The following is a 24557-nucleotide window of genomic DNA, read 5'->3' as shown; positions in this document are numbered from 1 at the left end:
TCCACTCCCAACCTCTTTTGCCAAAAGCAACAGTTGGACATTGTGGGAACGCCAGTTTGATTCATTAAAATCACTTTACCTGTAGTAGTTGGGGCTTTTCTTAGGTGTCTGTGGGCAAATGGTTTTCTCCATTTTACATGTCAAGCTTTTTTGCTCTAGGATGATGATCTACAAATCCCTCCACTGTTTCTTGTGGCCAGAAGAAATTAAAAGCTGAGATTTGACAATGAGAGCAAAATGTGATGGTACCTACAGCATGTTACTTGCTCAGTATTGTTCCCATAGAGTAGTTAAGGTTGGGGACCACTGCTGTAGGGGCTATTTCCTTCCACCACTTAAAACACGCTTGGCTTAATCCTTGCTTACTGTTTCTGTGTTTATTTTTGCTGTAGTATCTTGAAATGTAACTCTTCCTTGGGGACTCTCACTCTGCTATTGGAATTATCTGAGCAGTAGGGGACTTCTCCAGCTCTGTGTGCAGAGCAGCTCTGTTCAAACACTTAAAGTTGAAAGGCTCTCCTACAGATCATATTACTGTCAGTGGAGCAGTGGTTGGCAACCATTTCAGGCCAGAATGACAGTTTGGATCGGAAGCAAGTGGGTGCTAGGACCAGTCTGCTGTTGCTTCTCTCTTCTGTGGCATGGGAGGAGCCACCACTGAATACCCATGTCTACAGGCCAGATCCAGTGGCTCCATGGGCTTTAGGGCGCCGATCTCTAGGCTAGGGCAGGCAGCATAACTGCTGGTGCCAATGGGAATGCTTACTGGATGTCATTTAAAAGAAGTGCCATAAACAAAACAGAGCAACTTTGTCTTGAAGCAGTTTTCAGGACCTTTTAATGCATGAACAGAACCTTTCATTTGGCTTTTTGTTCAGTTTCTATAACAAATGAACATGTGTCTTTTCTACAGGATATTCAGATTGAAGCCTTGCTGATGAGAGCGTGTGAACCCATCATTCAAACATTCTGTCATGTAGGTTCATGATAGTCTTGGATACCTAGAAGAATGAGAAATATTTTGGATCGGTTGTAGTTTCCAGTGTTTAAAACTAATCAGAAGTACTGCAAGGCATTAAAGGGAGTGTAAGCAGGTTTGGCATAAGTTGTCATAAACGGATGTGCAGTTTACGCTAGCGTTGCATAAAGATAAAAATTGTGTCACTATTCAAATGTAGTGATCTAGTTAACTCTACTCCCATCAGTGTGAGGGTAGGAGTGCTGTAAATGAAGTTCTGAACCCTAATCACGCTGTTTGCAGAACTAAAAGAACCAAGAAGAAAGAATTGTGCATATAGTAAGCTGCTAAATCAGAGACCTCTTTTATTTCATCCAGAGCTGCTGCAGTTATTGGCCCCCACTGCAGAATCTAGGCTTCACAGGTAAAACTGCACTGTAATTCAAAACATTGCTATTTTTATGTTGGTTCAGGACCACAGTTCTTTGTTAACAAAAGGACTTAGTGGCTTCACTCCTTCCTTGATACTCTTCCTTTCTGTCACTGTTTTCAGAGCAGCTTTAGTGCACCATTGTGTGATACTAATTAGTCAGACTAACAGATGTGAGGCCACCTGCTTTTTATGAATGTTAATGTTTGCAGTATGTTAATATGTAAAATAAAGTGCCTATATATTTGTGGCTGTTTCAGATCATTCTGCTTTCAGAAGTGTGCTTCATGATTGTAGTAGGGTTTAATGTGCCACAGGCCACACATGGTCATTTAATGTGAGCTTAAATGCAAAGCAGAGACTTGTAATGTTAACTTCACTGATCTGAATTCTTATGGGGGTCACATCTTTGAATTCTTTTAATTTGTAAGTGGCATAGTTTATGGGGATGCATCTCTTAAAGAGAGTGAAAGCTTGTCCATCTATCTATTCAGGAGGTGGCAGATAACCAAATAGACTCCGGTGACCTAATGGAGTGTCTGATCCAAAACAAACATCAGAAGGAGATGAATGAGAAGTGTGCTATTGGAGTCACTCACTTCCAGCTGGTGAGCAACCTCTGCCTTTTCACACTTCATTACCTGTTGTTTCTATTTTACCCATGGAGAAATGGAAAGGAAACAGTTATGATGCTCCTCTTGTTATACAAGACCTAATCCATTTGAGTGATATACTCATCTGATCCGTTAGTCTGTGTCCCTCCACCCACTTCTCTCAGCACCTCTTAACCTCCCATCCTATACAGACATTTAAAGAACAAGGCACTTTCTGGTTTGATAAAGAATGTATAGAACAGAAAAGATCATTAACTAGGAAAGCCAGGAAATTAAGGAAAACTGGAACAACTTTTTGGAGTGCGATTTGAAAGTTATGGAAAGCTTCTCCAGATTAATCTTATGGCTACTTGTATCAAAAGGAACAGCTAACTTTAATTATAACATTGAAAATAATATTACCGCAGACATTTGGGTAGAATATTTTTCCAATCAGTTTACTTTTTTTATGGAACAAATAAATAGTAATCTAGGGAGTAATAGACCCCTCCCTCACTGATACAATTAAGTATTGGGTAACAAAGGATCAAATAGCACATCTCCTTAAAGTACAACAGAAGAATAAAGCCCCAGGCCCATAACGTTAAATGGTGGAGTCTGATCTTGGAAAAATGGTATAATTCTATAATTGAGTTGTGCCAAATCCTGGATTCTTGGAAAGGGAGTATTATTGTACCAATTTTTAAGACACGTTTAAAAGATAAGCTAGAATCTTATCGCCCTATAAGTTTGATAGACGTTTCAGCTAAAAATTTTGGGCGCCATTTGTTATCTCAGGGTAAACCATACTACATGAACATCAGACTGGATTTAGGGACGGATATTCCACTATTGATAACTTATTTATTCTTCAATTTTTGAGACACAAGTATATGCAGATATACAGTGCTGATTTGTGCATTGCATTTGTAGACTTGTCAAGAGCTTTTGACAGTGTAGAAAGAAGTAAACTTTGGGAGAAATTGATAAATGATGGGATTAACCCTTCTCTTTTGCATTTGTTGATAGAATATTAGAAAGATACATGGGCCCAAGTTAGGTGGGCCTTGAAGGGTAAACTTGCACAAAAAAATCACATATACAAAAAGGGGTTAGACAAGGATGTATTTTGGCCCCTTTGGGCAATTGGCTAGTAAGTATATGAAGCCAAATTTACCTCTCAGATCTTGTATGGCACTGAAGTATGGGGTTGTGCTGTTAGTAAAGATGCAGACATACCTCAGAACAAGTTTCTTAGGGCTCTTCTGGCTCTCCCTCCCTCAACTCCTGCATCTTTTTTTGGGATTAGAGTCAGGAATAGATTCTATTTTAACTTATTAGAATGGTGGGATTTTGGTTCATAATCCTGCCCCTTTTACCATTTTGTCTGCTTAAATTATGTTACATAGAAGTGATTAATAATTCCCCTCCTCTCCAACCACCCTGGTTAGCTTTTCTTTCCCATACTTTTGCACGTTCTGGGATGAGATACTATATTGATGATGTTTTTATGTTGGTGGGCTCTATTTTAGTATAATATTTGTAGTTTGTTTATTTTGTTTCAACTTATTTATATTATGGTCATATGCGTTACGTCGTTTTCGGGAGCATGGCATTTAGCCAGAATCCTTACATAAATTGAATAGTTTGTGTCTGTAGGTTGCACACGTGATCATAAATGATCATTGATCAATATAGGTTGTATGGATGATATTGATTGATGGATAATCAGTATGGTCAACACCTTCAGGAGTAGGAAGAAAGATTAAATGCTTGCCTTTGTGCTTGATTGTACCCATTGTAAGCCTTATTTAGGCAACAGGCAGGAAGGGCATTTGTGGCTCTTGCAAATACGTTGTTCCATAAGAAGCCTTCTCCTGTAGAAAGGATACCTTAAAATGCTGGCCAGCATGTTGTTTGGGGGAGGTGAAGAGGAGGCAAAATGGCAGGCCAGACTTAGTAGAATTACATCATGTACAGAGAGGGGGTGTCAAACTTGCCCTGGGCCAGATCCAGAACGCAAAGCTTTTGGTGGACCGGATCCAGCCTAGGGTGCCTATGGTAGGCTGGTGGCAGCTGCAGCAGCATGGCAGTAAGCCAAGCAGCCACAGGGTAATTGGGCCAGTGTCAGGCCCAATTAACTTGCCCTTCTGCTGCTGATGACCATGTCTGCTGGGACCTGGGGAACATGGATTCTGCAGCAGGCCACATCCCCAACTGCCCATCAGGCTGGATGGAGTGGTTCTGGTGTTTGACACCCCTGATGTATGGCTTGCATTGGCTGTATCCTGGTAGAGCGTGGCAAGTCCGTTAATATTGAATAGGTTTTTTCAGGCAAGCCTAATATCACTTAATCGTTTAAACTGCTGCCTTTTCTAGGTTCAAATGAAGGATTTCAGATTCTCTTACAAATTTAAAATGGCTTGCAAAGAAGATGTGCTGAAACTTTGCCCCAACATCAAAAAAAAGTAAGTAATGCTTTAAGCAATGAGCAGCCTGACTCAGACTCGTAGTGAAGTTCTAAAGTAGCATTTCTCTGCCTCCTATTATACAAGTGTTAATCTTTCCCACTGAAAAAAAAGTCATTGTTCTTGTTGCATTCTGCATGACTATTCTGCAACTGCCTCATGGTGGTGTTCTTGCCTCTAAGCTGGAATTCTTTCATAGTTTCATAGTTGGTAGGGTTGAAAGGGACCTGAGCAGATCATCAAGTCCAGCCCCCTGCCATGGGCAGGAAAGAATGCTGGGGTCAAACGGCCCTGGCAAGGTGATTATCTAGCCTCCTTTTGAAGACCCCTGGGGTAAGAGTGAGTACCACTTCTCTTGGAAGTTGGTTCCAGATCCCAGCCGCCTTGACCGTGAAATGTGCTTGTGAGGCTTGGTTGGGGTAGGTCATGTTTAAAGTAAAAACACAAATTTATAATCACAGTTAGAAAATGCATACACTCTTGGCGATTTTATCTTCCTTATGATATACAACTGTAACTCTCAGCAGCATCAGTGGGATTTATCATTATACAATGAGGACATAATTCGTGATGGCTTAATCCTACATTACATCTCTATCCCTAGATACAATATGACTGAGGTATCATACATTTATAGTCTGTGATATATTTGGTATCATTTTCCTCTGCCTTGGTATCAGATTTTGAATTTTTCTTCTGATTGTTAAAACATTCTCATGCTGAAAAAAAAACCAAGCAGTTACTCTTGCTGCTCTGCATCCCCTGGGAGGGCTGCAGGCTGTTGGGCTCTTCTTGGGGGACACGTGCCACCAGATCTGCAGCAGGGGCTGGGGAGAGCGGCAGCAAGCAAACCCTGGGTGGCATAGGACAAAGTGCAGCTTGCCTGTACTCACCCTGGCACCTGCTGCAGTGGCCCCAGGAGTGACTGGTGCTGGCAGCAGTGAGAACTGTCATTGGGTGTGGGTGTGGGGTGGGGGGGGTAGGGTATGCCTCTTGCTGCTCTGTGTAGCCTGGGAGGGCTGGGGGGCTGTATAGGGCTCTTCCCAGGGGTGCATAGCCCCGGATCTGCATGTGGGATGAAAGGAGGCTGCCGCTGCAGGCTGGGGTCAGTGGCATCACCAGTCTGATTTTTGCTGGTGTTTGGGGTGGGCGTGCTGAGAACAGCCCAGTGCCCCTGAACCTGCACATGAGATGACAGCAGGCTGCTGCTGTAGGCTGGGGTCGGTGGTGGTACTGGGCTGTTCCTGGCGCTTAGCGTGCCCACCCTTAGCACTGGGAAGAATCACCCTGGTGCTGCCACTGGCCCCAGCCTGCAGTGGCAACCTGCTGTCATCCTGCATGCGGATCTGGAGGAACATGCGCACTCTGGGAAGAGCCCAACACAGCTCCCCAGCCTGTAGCCCTCCTGGAGGGTGTGGAGCAGCAAGAAGAGCTCCCCATCCCACCTCCTTCCCGACACCCACTGACAGTTTTTGTTGCAGCTGGTGCTGGTCGCTCCCAAAGCCACTGCTGCGGGGGCTGGGGTGAGTGGACAAGCTGCGCCAAGTCCTGTGCCACCCAGGCCTCTGCTTGCTGCCACTCCCCTCAGCCTCTGCTGCAGCTGTTACTCAAACTGCCAATTGCTCAAATCACGAGCAAGACTTTATGAAGGGAGATGAGGCAAGGTGCCATGTTTATTGATTGCACGAGTTAGACATAGAGGTTCCAAGTTTTCCTTCGCTTCCAATCACAAATTCTCTGCCACTGCCTGAGCAGATGTCCAGTAACATACCTGGTCTTTTTCTGTCCCACCAGCTGCCTCTCTTTTTTGGGGGGCGAAAAGGGGCACACAGGATCCTAAAGGATCTGTCTCACTTTTCTTTAACTGTTTTTGATCTCTTTGAAGCTCCACTGCCTGCATAACACTTTACCTTGCCATAACTTGCACTTGTAACTTACACTTTACAAACTTTACAGAAAACGCACAACTGCTCTTGTAACTATCCATAAAAGACTAATCCTTCCCAAGGACCCTGTTATTTACACAGCCTTTCCAGCAGAGATGACTTTCCTTGCTCACTCCTAGCTTCCCATTTCAAACACAACAGGAGGTTCTTACTTAATCCCAAGTGGACCACAGCATGTACTCCTGTCCATTACTTTGCCTGACCCAGACAAACAGTTTTTTGGTCAGCAGTAACAAGCCACATCTCCTGCACAAAACTTACAACCTGAGTCACAATTACCGTACAACTTTACCTTGCTACAACTTTTTAACTAACCCCTTTAAAACGCCTCCTAACAGTTAGTTAGACAGAGGAACAGATTTTTAGTAGCTTCCCATAAAAGCCACATTGCTGCAGCCTCCTCTTTCATGGAGTGTGGTGGTATATTATATATCTGCACCTAGTTCTTAAATTTGTCTTTTAAATCTGCAGTGGTACAGGCATCTCTTACTGCTTGCTTGGTCCATGGGCTCTGTTTAAATTACTGCAGTACTTGTTTTAAAAGACTCATATCTTACAGATATGTAGGCAGGGGATCTTTGACATTTTTTTACATCTGCCTCGCTCTTTACTGTCTTATGGACTATCCTGGCAGTCCATAACCCACAAAGTGAGCTTCTTAATATCCACAAACAAAACTTAAGCTACAACAATGAACCCTTCTCTATAGGCGGTCTGGACTACCCTGGCAGTCCATAACCCACAGGTGGGCTTTTCCAGTCAAACAACTTGTCCAAGTATTCAGGTATTCCTCTATTCTTCTAAGTGGTCGGTCTAACCAAAGACCACTACACCGCCACCATTCTCCACGAAAAATGTTACTCAAATTGCCAATTGCTCAAATCACAAGCGAGACTTTATAAAGAGTGATAAGGCAAGGTGCTGCGTTTATTGGTGACATGAATTGGACAGAGGTTCAGGGATGTAGGTTGTTAGACAGACATAGAGGTTCATGCACATCATACAAACGCACACAATCATCATAGACATCATTACACACAGGCATACACGTACACAAAACAACCTTTTCATCCACACATACACCAGATATAGCTACCAGCAGTAGTTGCTCAATATCAGCCCAGGGTGGCCAACCTGGGCTTATTGAGTAGATGATGATGATTTGAAGATTAATAGCTGGAGCAGGGTGAACAGATGCATCTGTGCTCTGGTGAAACCGGTAGAGAAAGAGACTCACCCAACTTGGCATTTTTAAAGTGTTCTTTTATAGGGATTGGCATCCTTTGTTTCAGTGTTTTGGGGTTTTTCCATACCCAGCTTCTGTTTTTGCAGTTGTTCTTTTGTGTTCAGCTTATTTTAGCCTTTGAGTGTTCTTGTTGCCTGTCTGGCAGAATTTCTTGTTCTGATATCTCCTTTGTGTCCTCGAGCTTCAAAGGGATTCTTCAGCCGTTCGTTAGTTAGTTACTGGCTGGTAACTTACATTTGGTGCCTTGTTGCTTACATAAAGAGTTAAATCTTCTCTCGTCTCTATGCCATTCTCTCTCCATTCACCCTTTTACACGCACTCATACATAAGTAAATGAACTCTGCATAGCCTTTATGTCAAGCAGAAGGATACAAAATGGAGTTTTCAGGTTGCTTACAGGACAAGACTAACATGGTTATATTTTACTATTATTACACTCAGTGTTAATATCAGCTACATTAGTTTAGTTCATGCTACACAGCGGCCCCAGGAGCAGCCAACACCAGCTGCCCGCACCAAGGCATGGTGCAGCCTAGGAGCTGGGTTGCAGGGGACAGGTGGAGCCCAGGCATGTGGGGAGCAAGCATAACGCGGTTCAGTCCTGAGAACGGCACCCCTCTTTCCGCCCCTTCCCTAGCCCCAGCCTCACTTGCTCCCTCCCTCGCTGCCTTGGGAACCTATCCCTATTTGTTACTTTATAAAGTGGGTTCGCTTTATGGGAGGGAAACTTGTCTAGCCTATGGCCAAATCTCCAAATCAGCCCTGAATCTTTTCAAATTGATTTGTAGGCTTCCAATTCGATTAGGACCTCTTAATTGGTCTCCCGATTTGCTTCGGATTCAGAGATTTGTCTGCCAAATTGGGCTGAATCTCCTCCATATTGAATTGGCTATTGAAGCTTCACACAGCCCTAATGTCTATGCCACGGGGCCCCCTGTCTTTCCACCTTCCTCCTGCTCCCTCCCAGCTCCCTGCAGGCTGGAACTCTGCCAGCCTGCAGAGAACTCATTGCAAAATGGCAAAATCCACAGGTTTTTCTGGTAAAAGGAGAAATTTGCGTTTGCCTCTGGTAAAAGTCAAAATCTGCAGTTTACTCCATTTTTCCATGGGAAACAGAAAATCTGGATCTCTACTGATAACACTGACAACAAAAATTAAATTGGAACATAGGATCAGGGTGACTTCCTCATCAAGAGTAATATGCCTTTCACAAAACATGGTGTAGCTGCTCCATTAGTTCACATGTACTGTTTATAATGTAATATACACACTTATACAGCATATTCATGAAATAACAAGTGGCAATTTCTAGAAGTGTGTACATGATTTAAGAGTCCAAATCCCACTTACTCTCAGTGGGTTTTAGAATGAGAAGGTTGTGTGAAACTTCAAGGGTCATCTGGTCCAACCTCTAGTTCAAATCTCATTCTCTTGTATTTATGATGTCCTACACTGAACTAAACAGCTGGGTCTGGTTTTGGAAACAAAAAAAAAAAAATCTGTAAACTGTCTTTATAATTTCTATTTCAATTTCTCCCTCATCTGATTGAGTGTGCTCTTTGTATCTTCTGACCAAATGTGCAGAAGACTTTGTGCTGACTTAGCATCCCTTTGTGTTCCAGGGAGTTATTTAACTTCTGAGTAGCACGGTGTTTTGAGTAGTGTGTTGTGCCAGTCCTAGTCCTGTTGTCTGGCAAGAAAGTCCCAGAAATAAATTGCCATATGTATAAATAAGAATCTGTTTTCTTTCTCTGCAGGGTAGATGTGGTGATCTGCTTGAGCACTACTGTGCGTAACGACACGCTGCAGGATGCCAAGGAGCACAGGGTGTCTCTGAAGTGCCGCAAGCAGTTGCGTGTTGAGGAGCTAGAGATGGTAGGTGTGCGCAGAGCTCTTGAACAGATTGCTGAATCACTTTTACTTGCTCTTTTTGTCAAATCTTGTGTTATTTTTCTACACACCTTAAGAAAAGTGTTGTCATTACATGAGATGCATTTCCTTCAGCTGTGGCAGAGTTGAAGGAAACAACTTTTGATTGCACAGCAGTCCAAGTCAGTTGCCCCTTCAGGCTGAAGTAATGACTTTTCTCATGTTCTGATGCCAGCTGCCTGAATTTGATTTCTCATGCTTTGTATTTAGAGAGCAGTACACACATGCCAGTTTCCCCTACTTCCTCAGGAGGCAAGTATTAGCCACATTTTACAGGTGAAGTGACATGTCCAGTACTACACAATGGGTCAGTTACTGAGGCAGGATAAAAAAAACAGGCAATTCCTGGGGTTTTTTCCTTGAAATTAAACAGCCTCTCAGCTTTCTGGCATTGGTGTTTACAGTACTAGAAGCACAAAATTTCCTGTGACATTGTTTAATCAGTAAAACTTTGACTAACAGTCCTCAGCCACTTCAGAGGCAGCGCATACAACCCTTCAGTGGAAGCAGTTGGGTGGTATACATCATTGAGGAGCAGTTCTGTGGAAGAGAGTCCTGTTGATGGTCTTCTCTTTAGCCAAAACCTTTCTGTCTGAGACCTATCTTTGACCCTAATGTAAAAAGAGGGGAAGGAAATTTCAGGGATACAGGGGGCTCCCTACATTTGTAGAGAGTGAAGGGGAAATCATGCTTACTGTCCACACTAAAGTGAATGCAAAACCTTTTATTCAGTGTGGAATAAAAAATGAAATTCTAAAAATCTATTGCCAGCTGATTTCTGAACATAAATGTGGGGTTTTTTGCTGGCATTCACTTTGTGTCCTGACCAGGGTAATTCAGGTAAGTGTTAATATACCTCATGTAACAATTGTCTTTAGACAATTGAAATAGATGAGGTATATCTGGCTGTCATAGTTGAGCCAAATATTTACCCAGCTCTGCTTAAGGTTAGGTAGCCAACAAGAAGTATATGGAGAGTTGAATTTGCCTTGAAAGTGGTACTTAATCACACAGCAACTTGGTGACCTGCTGCCATCACCAAACTGACCATTTTTACCTACTATACCCTTAGGTTTGAAGAACTGTGAATACTTGTCCTTGTGATCCCAAATGTCTCCTTTGTCTGTTTTATGAATAAAAACTGTTGTTGGATAAAATACACAATCTGTTTGTCTGAGCTAACAGCTTGTTTTTCACTGCATCATCTTATCTTGCAGAGCGAGGATATCAGACTTGAACCAGAGCTGTATGAGGCTTGTAAGAATGACATCAAGAACTACTGCCAGAATGTGCCTTATGGCAATGCTCAGGTAATGGGTCTCTTAATTATTTGTTTCCACTTTTTATTCCAAACCTTTTGGAAGAATGTCTGCATCTCAATCAAGTATAGTATTAGACTTATATTTTAGGGTATCTTCCAATTCCATTTTTATCATTTTGGAGCATTTCATTAGTCAGTTCTTTCCAAATAAGGTCAGGGTTCAGTTTGTCAGTTGTTTTATCTCTCTATACCATCGCAAAGTTATAATGACCATGTAAGTAAAAAAATAAGTAGGATAATGTCGTTGCCATCTTCATTTAGCTTAAACTGATAGGAGCATTTAGTAAGCCTTAGTGCTGATTACCAGCAACTTATTTTATGTTTGACTTTTTAGATAAATTCCAGACTCTGCCTAGAACTTGCAAAGTGCACAGATACTTGAAAACGAGCCAGCAGGGGGAACACCAGAAACGTGTTTCCTTCCAAAAATATGTGGAAGGATCATCAGTGTGTCTGTTTCAGTTGCTGTAATGCTCTTGTTGCAGATTATTGAGTGTTTGAAAGAAATTAAGAAGCAGCTGAGCACCCGATGTCACCAAAAAGTGTTTAAACTGCAGGAGACAGAAATGATGGATCCTGAGTTGGACTATACACTTATGAGGGTCTGCAAACAGATGATCAAGGTAATGTTGCCATATTGACTGATGGGATGGAGTTGAGTTCACAGGGAAAATTAACTTTTCTAGAACTTGGGATATCTATTCTGGAGACATGAAGGAAGTGGACTCAGATTTAAAAAGTCAATCATTCTCTGCACCAGTGACCTAAAGCTCTTGTGTTTTCCATACCAGCTTTCTCTCAGGAAAAAAGCTTCACTGAATTGGGTAGAATCCTAAGAGTTTGTGGTCCCTCCCACATTTTAGTTTAGATGTTTGGTTTTAGCTTGACACTAGCTGGAACCTGGATCCCCAGTACAAATTCATTGATGCCACAAATCTGTGTAACAGATCCTGGGCTGCCATTAGCCATGTAAAAAAAGAACCATCTGTCTGTGTGGTTTCCAGCAACTCCCGCCATGGTCAGAAGGCCCATTGACATCAAAGGTCTGTACTTGGGAACACTTCCCCCAGATCATCATGAGTAGTTTTTAATAGTAGCGAAGACCAAAGAATCCCTTTTCTGATGCAGTGTCAGTGCAACCAGTGTCCCAATCCTCTGAGGATGCATGGTGTTTGGATTAACTTATTAAAAAGAGGGGGAAGCACCCTAAAGATTTCCCAGACAGTGTCTGACTCTCATAATCCCTGTAATATTGTACCAAGTGAACCTGATGAGGCTATTTTTGCCAGTCAACAAGGCCATAATGGACTTAGCGTAAGCATTTTTGGCTAACCCCACTGCGAAATGGGCAGAAAAGAAAAAGTGTGCTATGTAGGCACATCAACTATTTTTACTCTTAACTAACCTATTCTCCCTGGTTATCATAGCCATGAATAAAAAATTTGGGTTAATAGGAAGACGGAGTGTGGAACAGTTTGGCAAGATTGCATACTCAGTAGGCCTGTGTGAAATGGAAAGTGTTTGTTTTGGATTCGGCGATTCAGAGGGATAGTGATTCGATTTGGTGATTTGAATCACTGTCCTGATTCGATTTGGCTGAATCTGAAGATATTTGGCGACGAATCTTATTCGGCCATAGACTATACAGGCAGGCAGTGCTGGTGAGTGCAGCTGGGGGAGCAGCCAGATGGACCCCGGCTTCAGCTGGCAGCGCTGGGAGAAGCTGCGGATCATCCAGCTACTCCCTTGCCGGAGTGAGGCAGGCAGTGCTGGCAGCCCCAGGAGAAGCCGTGGGGGCTGGGGGAATCTATCGGGGAGCTGGGGGGATCGATCCAGCTCCTGGTTCGCTCCCCCAGCCTCCAGGCTTCTCCAGGGGCTACCAACACTTCCTGCCTCGCCCCAGCAGGGGGCAGCCAGATGAGCTGCAGCTTCTGTCTGGGCTGCTGGCTCAAGCTGGGGCTTGTCGGGCTGCTCCCACAGCTGCTCTCGCCAGCACTGCCTAGTGCCTGCCTGTACAGTCTATGGCCAGATCTCTGAATCTATCTGAATCGATTCAGAGGCTTCTGATTTGGTTTGGGGAGATCAATGGGTCTTCCGATTTAATTCGAATATTGGCTGCCAAATCTCCTCCGAATTGAATTGGCTACCGAAGCTTTGCACAGCCCTAATACTCGGCAGCTAGTCTGCAGTTTTGAATAGCTAGTTGCCAGGCCTGTTTAGCCCACTACAATTTTCAGGTGTCTAAAAATCTGATGGACCTTTTGGACTCTGTTACCCAGGACAGAAGGGAAGATTGATTTCCTTAGTCTTAGAAGGACAACTTGTAGCTGAGACAACTCTACAGGCTGCTTTCAATGAAGTCAACTCTTCTGTCAGGTCCCTGACATCAGTTGTAGTCATGTCCTTGCCATCCTTGCCACACAAATCAGGCTTTCCCAGGGAGAGTGAAGCTTAAGTGGCTTCCCACATAAGGGCACAGAGCCCTTTAGCTCCAGAATTGTAATACCCTGCATACACCACAAGATTAAAAGGCTGTTCCCTGATCCTTAGGGGTACTTTTCCCTTTGTACAAACACAGGTTTAAATACCATCCCTACAGAGCAACGAAGTTGAGACACCTACTACCCACCTCTGTTCCACCAGTGCAACCTGCACTTAAAACTAGGCAGCTCCTCAGAAACAGATTATTTTAGAAGCATCCTGCTGCACTGTATATTGCCCCTGCTTCTAAACAGGGGAACTGATGGAGGTTGTAGCAAAGGATATTCCATTTGGTTCCACTCACTGCCTATGCCAGGGGTGGGCAAAATGCAGCCTGCAGGCTGGATGTGGCCTGCCAGGACATTCCATCTGGCCCACAGGGCCCCTACAAAATTTAGAAAATTAATATTAATCTGCCTCTGGCTGCCTGTCATGTGGCCCTTGATGGCTTGCCAAAACTCAGTAAGCGGCCCTCCACCCAAAATAATTGCCTGCCCGTGGTCTATGCCTCCCCTCAGCCTCCCTTCTTCCCCCTTGTCAGAGACCCACTCATGAGGGTCTGCTTTCAGGGAGACCAAGGACTATCCTCTTAGTATTCCTTTGTAGGAGAGCTTGCCTTCAGGGTGTCCATAAAGCTCTCCAGCCAGGGATCTGGAGCGCTATATGGCCTCAACCCAGATCTGTTTTCCTAGCGCTGAGAATTTGCCAGTAATTCTTCGTGCTAGAACTGAATGTCTTGCCATAGCCTTATTGTGTACTGAGCACTGCATTAGAAGTCTCTCAACTTTCCTCTACCCAACAGCTGTTATGCAGGACAGTGGTTTGCTTGTACAGTCACCAGCATCTGTTTGTTCCTGTATTTGGACTCAGTGGGGACAGGAGCTGGAGATGAGACCCAAATAGAACTAATAGGAGTTTTGCATCATAATGCACAGTAACTCTAGTGAATGGAAAATAAAGATACCCTGGATAGCCAGATGTCTTGTTAACACAGAGCTTGCAACCCACAACTGCAGTTAGTAGCAGCTGCCCAGCTCATGCTTTCCAAAACTAGATATTTACTTCCCTTCTCCTCTGCCAATTTAGAGAGAATATAAGAAAATGGCTGTTACTGGAGGAGTGGAAGAATCAAGCATGGTTCCTTTGAGCTGGGTTGGAGATTTAGTTTCTGTATGAATGTTTGAAATTGTGAGGGCTAATTAGTGATAAAAATTGAATTCTCCTTTTGCAGAGGTTCTGCCCAGAGGCAGACTCAAAGAACATGCTTCAGTGTTTGAAACAGAATAAGAACAGCGAGGTGATGGACCCCAAATGCAAACAAATGATTACCAAGCGGCAGATTACACAGAATACAGGTACTATACCTTTTTACTCTTTACCTTGAAAGCATCTAATTATGTGTTTGTCTGAGAAGTGAGCAGCAGAATCCAACTGCAAATTAATTTCCTTCATGTAATGGTGCTTTGCTCCACGTGAAGTAGTAGTTTAGTTTTGTCCACTGTAGTTGGATGTTGCATAATTTATTGGGTCCATTTACTCCTGAGATTTTTATGGTGTGGTCAGTTTTTTCACTGGAAAACCTTAGCTCTGTGGTGTACAGCGTGTCATAAATCTTTATTAAACCATGTCATTAAAAGAATAGACTTGAAAAACTGCAAATCCTGCATCCTTCCTTAATCATCGCATCCATCTGCGTAGGTAGTCCAGTTCTCTGTGAACATCCAAAAGGCTTGCATCTGGTCAGAACAAATACCACTCATGGTAGCCCTCCATTTAAAAAAAAATATATATTTTGTAGGTGGGTCTTCAAAAGGTTTTGGGTTGTGGAGCCCTGACTTAATACTTTCTAATGGAACTCTTGTAGGATCATCATTCAGAACATTCAGAGTATACTACAAATCCAGTTTGCTGTTTGTTAATATATTTGTGATGGTGCCTGTTTATGAATTCTAATGCATCCTTTCACAGATTACCGCTTAAATCCAGTGCTCAGGAAGGCTTGTAAAGCAGACATTCCCAAATTTTGCCAAAATATCCTAAGTAAGGCAAAGGATGATACAGAATTGGAGGGGCAAGTTATTTCATGCCTGAAGTTGAAATATGCAGACCAGGTAAGTTCTATGTAAACATGAGCTGCACAAATATGTGCCTAGCAACACTGACTGATTGTCCATCCTAGTATCTTAGACTTTGACTCCCAGCTTGAATGCTTGTAAACCTTTACGCTATATACAGAAGAACTCTTGCTGTCTCCCCATCTAAGCTTATCTACCTGTAGACCAGGTGTGTGACATCAAGATGGTGTGCAGTGGGATCTGCCTCTCAGGCTGATGTTGCATTACTCATCTCCCTGTGGAACCGGAATGTAGAGCACCATTACTTAAAATCTTTACTGCAGAACCAGCAGATTAAAGACATTTACCTATGCTCTTAAATTACCAAAACAGTTTACTTTAAAAAAATATATATATGATTTTATTTAGTGGTTTGATGGCTGTTTTCCTTCATTCAATAGCGTCTGTCTCCAGACTGTGAGGATCAGATCCGGGTGATAATCCAGGAATCAGCTCTTGATTACCGGCTAGATCCCCAGCTTCAGATGCACTGTTCTGAAGAGGTAGGAGACATGACACCTAAACTCCCTAGTTTAGAAGAAAGTTCTCCTCAGCAGATCTAACTTTAGAAGTCTTTGTGAAATGAGCTACATGTCTCTCTTTATAAAGAAACTCTCTTGATAAAGCAATTAAACTGTTCATAGTTCAAGATGCTCCATCTGGAACTTGTTATGAAACAGGTTTATGGTTTGTGCTCAACAACCAAGAATTAGTCTTATGCTCATACACCATTACAATGTCAAGCTTTGCCTCTTGATTTCTCATTGCCACTGTTTTGTCGTAGCAGAGAAAATTGTCATCAGTATTTATGAAAAGCAGATAAGTTATTGTAGTGTTGAGTTTCACATCTGTTGCAAGTGAAATAGTCATAAAAGTCCTTCTTTATAATAGCATCATATTTACTCATTTCCTGCACATCCCCAAATAAGGTATGTCCCTTATTTTGGGAGGTCAAAAGGAAGTAAAAAATTGTTTTTTTTTTCCAGAATCTGACCTGCCACAACCTGAGCTCACCATGGCTGAATATTGGCGGCATTAAGTACAGTCCAGTGTCACTCCCCTTTTCACTGCAGCTCCACAGCTAGAGGTTCAATTCCCTTACAGCTGCTGCCAAATTGGTTGACTCCCTCAATTTGGCAGCAGGTAGAAGAGTTAAATGTGGAGCTGTGGAGCTGCAGTGAAAGGGGTGAGTGACACTGGGAAATGGACTGACCCCTGTTCCATGCTGCACAGAACCAATCCCTGTCAGCCATTTCAGCACCCCCATGTCTCTGTTCTGGTGCAGAAATCAGATACCTCACTTTAGATCAACAGAGGCTTGCTGATACAAAATCCATGCTGAACACAGTGGCTGGCAGAAGAGTACGCAAGGATCTTGTTAGGAAGAGAAGTCTCATGTTTTTGGAGATGGTAAATATCTCACTTGAAAAGGTCTGAGGTGGTTGGCTAGGACTGTAGTAGGGAAAGAGTGAAAAGCTCAAAGTTAACTTATGTTCCAGTTTGTTAAATAAGATGCCTTAAGACAGTGTTTCCCACATTGTGGAGTATGAAAGGTTTCTAGGAGGGTTGCAACTAAGGGCAAAGTATTATCAGGCCATGCAAAAAAATTTGGAAATGTCAACGTCTTTTTTTATTGCTAGAATCAATATATTAAGTACAAATGATTAAATTCATATGTTTGCATATGTTGGGGTTTTTTTAGTGACTTTGAACCTGCTTCTGTCTGCAGAGTTTATACGAGGCTGTAGACTGATGCAGCCACTCAGTTTTCACTCCGTGTTCAGTTGTGATCTATATTTTGTCTTGGTATGGGCCACTGTAGAACCCCCAATTCCACCCAAAAACATAACAAAAGGAATAAGTATCCACATGGCCTTTTTGCTTAAAACTGAATACTTGATTCCTATATTTCTGCTAAAAAAAAATCATGCATTTTCTTCATTAAAACATATAGTGTTAAACTAATATCCAAAGCTTTGTCAATAAACTGATCTTTGGTAGCATCAATTTTCTCTAGGAGTCCTTGTGCTGAAAGGGTTTGTAACTCAAGCATGTTTTTCAAGTTCTAATTCTGTATTAAGGAACTATTTTTAAAACAGAACTTTCAGTAATGAACTTTTTCATATACTTTTCATGTCTCCTCAGCATTCTGCAGCTCATTTTCAATAAATGCTTTAAGAGTTTGTAATACAGGCAGTCCTCGGACTTATGACACAATTGGTTCCTGAAAACCTCATCTTAAGTCGAAATGTTGTAACTCGGAACCAGTTTTCTCATAAAAAAAACAAAACAATGTTATAAATGGGGGATTGGTTCCTGAACCAAGGCCTGATACCCTGACTCAGCCAACTTGTTCGCTGGCATGGCATTGAATCGGATCAAGCATTGTAAGTCGAAACTGGCACTGTAAAGTTGAAACAAGGTGTCAATTTATAAACATTATAAGTGCAAAACGTAACTCAAAACGTTGTAAGTTGAGGACTACCTGTATGTCTTTTAGCCTTTGCTAGTCTGTTGTTCCACTTTTCCAGTTTCCTGGTGAATGAGTTCTTCACCGTATCTGTAAGCTGAAGAATGTGGGAGTGAGTTATTTGTAGCTGAGCATTTTAAAATACTAGTTTTTCAAAGTGTCTCTAGTGGGTTATGGAATAGAGAAAATCCCACACAACTTACTGATTCGTTTGATGCACTGGCTGGGGGAGTATCTAGTTGATTGCACGATTTCACTCTTAATTCATACAACACAATTTTATTTTAAAATTCTTTGCTACGCATATAACACTGCTTAGCTTTAAGAAATACCACAAACATTAAGAACACAATAACTACATATATCAGAAACAATGCTCCAAATGCACTTCCTTCCCAAACAATGCTATAAGAATTAGTATTACAAAAACAACTACAATTACAACTCAAAGTTAAATTTGAATCAATACTGTTATTTTTCATAATATACTTACGGTCCTAGAATTCCGAGAAACCAAATCCCCAGGTATACCTTCATTCTTTAGTTATGGTTTTAGCGCGGTCTCAGCAGTGATAGGAACAAGTCCCCTTCTTTCAGTCCCTTTCGGGCGCTCTGCAGCTTCAGCGTGACTTAAGAGATTCGTGTTCACGGAGAGGGTGGTTCAGGTGATCAGTCTGATCCGGCCTACACTTGCGATTCTTCCTTCGTTGTTCTGCAAGTGAGGTTACCTCCAAATTGGGACAGTAGGTTACAGTTTTTATTGAGCGAGTTGCTGTCTTGGGCCCCTCCTACCCAAACCTGTCACTACTCCCAAATCTGGGCTCGGATCTTTCTTAACAGATTCTTTTGCTTGGTAATCAGTTTCTTTTGTTGATCATTTTAATTACTTTGGGGAACTTCCATACCACTGCAAGTGACCTTTTCTTTCCGGTTTTTTCAAAGGCCCTAGGGTTTGATCTCGGGATATTTGCTTAAGGGTCATTTTTAGGTTAACTTTGTTAAAGGCCTCTAAAGATAAAATTCAAGAGTTAAGACTTTGAGCAAAGTCAGGACCTTCGGCACATAGACCAAAACAATGGCCTAGATAAGAAGATAAATCTTGTCTTCTTCCTAAACTGGCTAATGGGCAACTATTACAAACATTCAAGCTATTTCATTCAATATGACACAAAGATACCACTGAAATAAACCAGTTTCAAAACATTTTTTAATTATAATTTTTTCTGCATTCTTTATGATTTTTTTTAAAGATACTACTTTTTTTTTTCTCTGAGTTCAAGCACACTTGTCAGAATTTTGACCCAAGATGGCCCCCTGGATTCAGCAGCACTTCATAATCTGAAATCACCCACAGCAGTAAAATAATCTGGCTTTTAGATTTTTATGTAGTTCACAACATTAGTGACAGCTGATAGCACAAAATATGGCTCTGGACTCATCCCTTGAAGCTAGGGCCTCTCTGTGGATCATACAGCAAGTCCAAATAGCACCTGGAGCTTCCATGCTTATCAAACCCTGAATGGTTTCTTGTCTGTCAGCCACAGCTTTTTGCTTCATTTGTGCATAGGCCAACACAGTCCTGCCATTTCAGACCAACCTGCTGCGTGACATCAATCATTTTGAATAAATCTTTGGCCTTTTGTTGAACAGTAGATCTTCATTCACTCATGGCTTCTCAAAATATCAAACGTAAGCAGCCAAAACAATCATTCCCCACCCCCAAGGACTGCATGCTGCACAGGCCACTGCATGGCACAGCCCCTATCACTAAGCCAATGCCTTGTGGGCTGTGCTGCACCTCTGGCATCTCTTCTCCCATCTTCCCATGCCCATCTCACTGCATCTTGCCAATGCTCCAGGTCACCATGAGCCTTCTGGCAATGGTATCCATGCCACGCTGCTCCAGCCCCAGTGTTGAGGGGAGACAACAGAAGCTGGAGGAGGTAGAGGGTGCTGAAGGCTCCTGCAGTAGCAATAGGAGAGTGGTGTGGGGAGCAGCTTCTGATTCCAGGGGCCACAGCGTAAACACTTAGATAATACAGGTGGCCCAGAGGCACCTCCTGACTTGGACAATCCTGATTTAGGTGGCAGTTTAAGTACTTAGTCAGTAGTTTGCATCTGTCAGTCCTTCAGTAACCAAGCACGGCATCTAGGGTTCTTTCTTAACATGTTGATTGACATACCTTTGTATAGGAGACAGAGTGTGTGTATGTATGCATATCTCTGTCTGTCTGTCTGTCTGTCTGTCTGTCTGTCTGTCTGTCTGTCTGTCTGTCTGTCTGTCTGTCTGTCGCAGTCTCTTGCATCATTTTAGTAAGGTAAAAATTATCACTTCAAGTTCCAGGCTATTTCTGAGAAATAATTGTTTTGTGGGTATTTTCTCTGCAGGCAGTCTGTGATTGTCATGGGTATTATTGCTAAAGAGACTTTTTAGAAGGCTCAGTGGCTGCATCTACATGTGCATTCATGTGCCTTTTCCAATGTGCATTAAACTTGGTACCTCCAGTGAGGTACTAAGTTTAATGTGCATTAGGCTGCTTTTATATGCAGTAGAGCATTTGTATACCTCTTTGACGCTTAATGTTCAGTAGACTGTTTTACTGTGCATTAGCGTAATGTCGTGGTTTTTTTATGTGATGTTTTAATGCGCAGTAAAATATTCTACTGCATGTTAAAACATACATGTAAATGAGTCCAGTGTCTCCTTAATTTAAGTCAGTCTTGCATGGAAAGTTCTACAGGGATGTTCAAGTTAGCTATCAGTCTTCATCTGTAGTCTCTTGTTTTGAAAATAGCTTTTTAACATTTTTGTTGTGAAGTCATCTGCTTGTAATATGTGCAGACAGCAGCACTCACTTAGACATTTATTTTTTTGCGAATATACTATTTTGTTGTAGGATGGCAGACTAGCAGAAACGTTTTTGGAAAGCAATTCTAGCACTTTGTTAGTTCCTTTAACCAAGAATATCTTTATCAACCATTCTGTTTAAGACTCGTTTAAAATATTGTTTTCCCTGTGCACCTTCTCCAGGATGTCAGGCAGGTCTAGCAGGGCATTACCCATAAGTGCTGCTGTATTAATTGATGTGCAAACCCACACAGTCTAGGATGCAAATTGAAGATCAGTAGTAGCATATCTCATACTGTGTTATAAGATGTGGCTAGGGAATACTAGATTCTCACGGCAGCATAAAAGTGCCCCCAGAAGCAGAAAGCCTGCATTATAAAACTTTCTTCATACTGAAATTGTATTTTTTTTTTTCTCTAAACAGATAACCAACCTGTGTGCAGAGGAAGCAGCAGCTCAGGAACAAACTGGACAGGTGGAAGAATGTCTGAAAGTTAATCTGCTCAAAATTAAAGCTGAAATGTGTAAAAAGGTAAGGAAAATAATGTTTCACAGAAGTCTAGGGCTGGAAGGAACCTCATGAAATCATTGGGTCCAACTCCTCCCCCTTCTGCCCTCCCTGCACTGGGCAGGAAAGACTGCTGGAGTCGAATAACCCCAGCAAGATATGCATCTAGTCTCCTTTTTAAAGATCTCCAGGGTAGGTTGCCTGCACCACTGCCACTGGGAGTCTATTTCAGAGTCTGGTCTCACAAACCATGAATTTTTTCCTTATATCCAGCCTGAAACCTTCTAGGTGTTTGTGACCATTGTTTCTGGTTTTTCCTTGGGGTGCTTTGGTGAACATTTGATTGCCTAGCCCCTGATGCTCTTCCCTGATATATTTGTAAGCTCAGTATCCCTTAAACTGAACAAGACCCAAAGTGGCTATACTCCTGACAGATGTAAACACTTACGGAAATTATTCATTTTGTCACGCACAAGGGTTTGGTGTACTGTGAAGCCACAACTGTGCAGAATTCCAGTTCACCTCATTCTTAATTTGGCAGTGTCCTTTACTTTTTGGTACTAAGCTTTGCCACAGATGTCAGTGGACTGCAAGCCTAATATGTGGTGTGTTCCACAATTGTCTATTGTCTTGCATCCTCATGCCACTGCCACTGTCTCAGTTAATGACCCAGACAGCCTACTGATGTTTTCAGTCCCCAGTGCCTTGGGCACAGATTGACACTAGCAAAAAGCTGTGCAGACTGCCCCCAACTGCCTAATGAGTCCTGTCAAGTCATGGCTTTGACTTGCAGATTAAAGCATGTATGTGGTGAATTGAACCATGCTGATCTTACAACAGGATCTTTAATCCAGCATACAAAAGGATTGTTCTCTGTGGTCCCTATTTAAGACAGTAATTCTCAATCATGAAGCAGCACTGGCTTTGTTCTCCATCCTTTTAATGTGCATCTGTAATATTCCACAGGAGGTGCTCAACATGCTAAAGGAGAGCAAAGCAGACATATTTGTTGACCCAGTGCTGCACACAGCCTGTGCCCTAGACATCAAACACCACTGTGCTGCCATCCCACCAGGGAGAGGACGCCGTAAGTGTTGGTGCTTCGTTTATATGATCTCCCTGCTCTATGACTACCTAAAATTTGGATCCAACTTGGAAAAGTCTGAGGTTCTTTTAAATAACAGGTGCTACTGTCAGTTTTTTGTGGCTGCTTGAAAGATGTGCACAGCCACTTTTATGGCGGCAAGGGGTCTTTGCTATCTGAGTTTGGATGTCTTGCTTTAAAGTTCCGGTTAATGATGGTAAGCTGGTTTAGATCTTGCACATTCAGCTTTTTGTTAACATACTCCTCTTGGACCAGGGTTAATTCACACTAGTTACAGAAACGGTTATGTTTCTGTCCCATGTAATGTGAGACTATGGTGGTTGACCAAGCTGATGACCCTTTTAACCTGACTGGGTGGACACACAACATCCATGGAACACAAAATATTGCAAAGGATTCATCTGGTAGTGCCTTATGTGGACAACCTTTCCAAATAAATCAGCCCATCTAATTCAAGTGAGACAGGCTGCATGGACACAAACTGATCTTTCTGTAATGTCTTGAGCTGAACCTGACTTTTTAGCAAGAGTTAAGAACATAGGAGTTAAAACAAGTCACCTGTTTTCTTAAATAAAATATGCAGTAAGTTGTACTGTGCTATACTTTGGATACGTAATACCAACTCTTTAATTCCCCTACAGTAGTCAAAATGTATTGCCCCTTAAAACAGTGGCCAGCAACCTTACAGGCCATGAGCCAGAACAACCTGGCTCTGGTCCAGCATGGGCTAGGTGGCTTTGGTGCATGAGCAGCAGGGAACTTTCCCTGTGCTACTCCAGGGTCAGGCAGCTTGGGAGCTGTGCCTATACCAGCACCACTGCTCCCAAACCCTCCCTCCCTGCTCCCCAGCTGTTGTGCAGGCACAGCTTCCAGTGAGCATGGAGCTGCACTGGGGCCAGGCCACTAGCAGCTGTGTTGATGCTATACTGGGGCTAGGCAGCTAGAAACTGCATCCACACTGCTGCTGCATCTCTGCAGCCCACCCTCCTCCCCTGTCACCTCCCATATGTGGCACAGGTGCAGCTAGAAACTGCCTGGCTCCTGTGCAGCTCCCTACTGGCTGGAGGCTGCACCCATGCCATGTCCTTGGGGAGAGTTGGGTGGTCTGGGAGAAAAGCGATGGCATGGGTACAGTAGGAAATATCCTGGCACAACTCTTTGCTGCTCCACTCTGACATGGATACAGGCATAGGCAAAGCCTTCTGGCTTCATGGGCTAGATCCAGCCTGTAGGCCATATGTTGCCAACCCCTGCCTTAAAATATGTCTTAATACATAATTTTTTAAGTGAGACCTTAGCTTGAATGCCAACTGCAAGGGTTAAACAGATTTTCTTTGGGCACCAGTTTTAAGTAAGGGTCTGTAAGTATTTTGTAAGTGGTTTGGCTGTATTACTTGGTAAGCATACTAGCCACCAGTGCCCAAGGGAGTCTACCTCTGCAGCACCCTCACATGTAGTGTATTCCTATTTTAGTACCATTTCTTTCCACTTTACAGAAATGTCTTGCCTTATGGAAGCTTTGGAAGATAAGCGTGTGAGACTGCAGCCTGAATGTAAGAAACGCCTTAATGATCGGATTGAAATGTGGAGTTATGCAGCAAAGGTGAGAGAGAAGCCAAATTTTAAAAATCTGCCTTGTTTTTAGCATTGGTTACTTCATTATTCTGAGCAGTAGTGGATTTAGTTAGTGATATGTAGTAGGGCTATGTGAAGCTTCATTAGCAGGTTCGATTTGGAGGAGATTCGGCCTGATTTGGTGGCCAAATCTCTGAATTCATTTGGAAACCTCTGAATCGATTCAGAGAGTTTTGGAGAGATTCAGAGATTTGGCCATAGACTGTACAGGCAGGCACTAGGCAGTGCCAGTGGGAGCAGCTGGGGGAGTGGCCAGATGAGCCCAGTCTTGAACTGGGAGCCTCAGGAGAAGCTGTGGCTTGTCTGGCTGCTCCCCCAGCTGCTCTCTGGCAGGATGAGGCAGACGGTGCTGGCAGCCCCAGGAGAAGCTGTGGGTGCTAGGGGGAATGATCAGGGAGCTGGGAGATCAAACTGGGAGCTGGGGGAAGCCCCTGTTCATTCCCCCCAGTTTCCGGGGCTGCCAGCTGAAGCCAGGGCTTGTCTGGCTGCTCCCCCAGCTGCTTCC

General features: G+C 42.9%; 1 protein-coding gene across 1 annotated transcript in view; it reads left to right on the top strand.

Annotated features, from left to right (window-relative positions):
* The window catches only part of GLG1 (golgi glycoprotein 1), a 115586-nt gene that overhangs the window by 83272 nt on the left and 7757 nt on the right, over nucleotides 1-24557 (top strand). Inside the window, exons 14-25 of the mRNA XM_019497278.2 lie at nucleotides 914-976; nucleotides 1883-1996; nucleotides 4361-4449; nucleotides 9399-9516; nucleotides 10788-10880; nucleotides 11377-11514; nucleotides 14604-14727; nucleotides 15341-15483; nucleotides 15888-15989; nucleotides 21229-21336; nucleotides 22279-22399; nucleotides 23914-24020. Of these exons, the coding sequence (XP_019352823.2) occupies nucleotides 914-976; nucleotides 1883-1996; nucleotides 4361-4449; nucleotides 9399-9516; nucleotides 10788-10880; nucleotides 11377-11514; nucleotides 14604-14727; nucleotides 15341-15483; nucleotides 15888-15989; nucleotides 21229-21336; nucleotides 22279-22399; nucleotides 23914-24020 (1320 nt within the window). The remainder of the gene's footprint in view (nucleotides 1-913; nucleotides 977-1882; nucleotides 1997-4360; nucleotides 4450-9398; nucleotides 9517-10787; nucleotides 10881-11376; nucleotides 11515-14603; nucleotides 14728-15340; nucleotides 15484-15887; nucleotides 15990-21228; nucleotides 21337-22278; nucleotides 22400-23913; nucleotides 24021-24557) is intronic.

This window comes from Alligator mississippiensis, chromosome 10 (genome assembly GCF_030867095.1).
Source record: "Alligator mississippiensis isolate rAllMis1 chromosome 10, rAllMis1, whole genome shotgun sequence".
NCBI classification, from domain to species: domain Eukaryota; kingdom Metazoa; phylum Chordata; order Crocodylia; family Alligatoridae; genus Alligator; species Alligator mississippiensis.
Note: the sequence above shows the minus strand (reverse complement) of the source record. Positions and strands in the feature narration are given on the sequence as shown.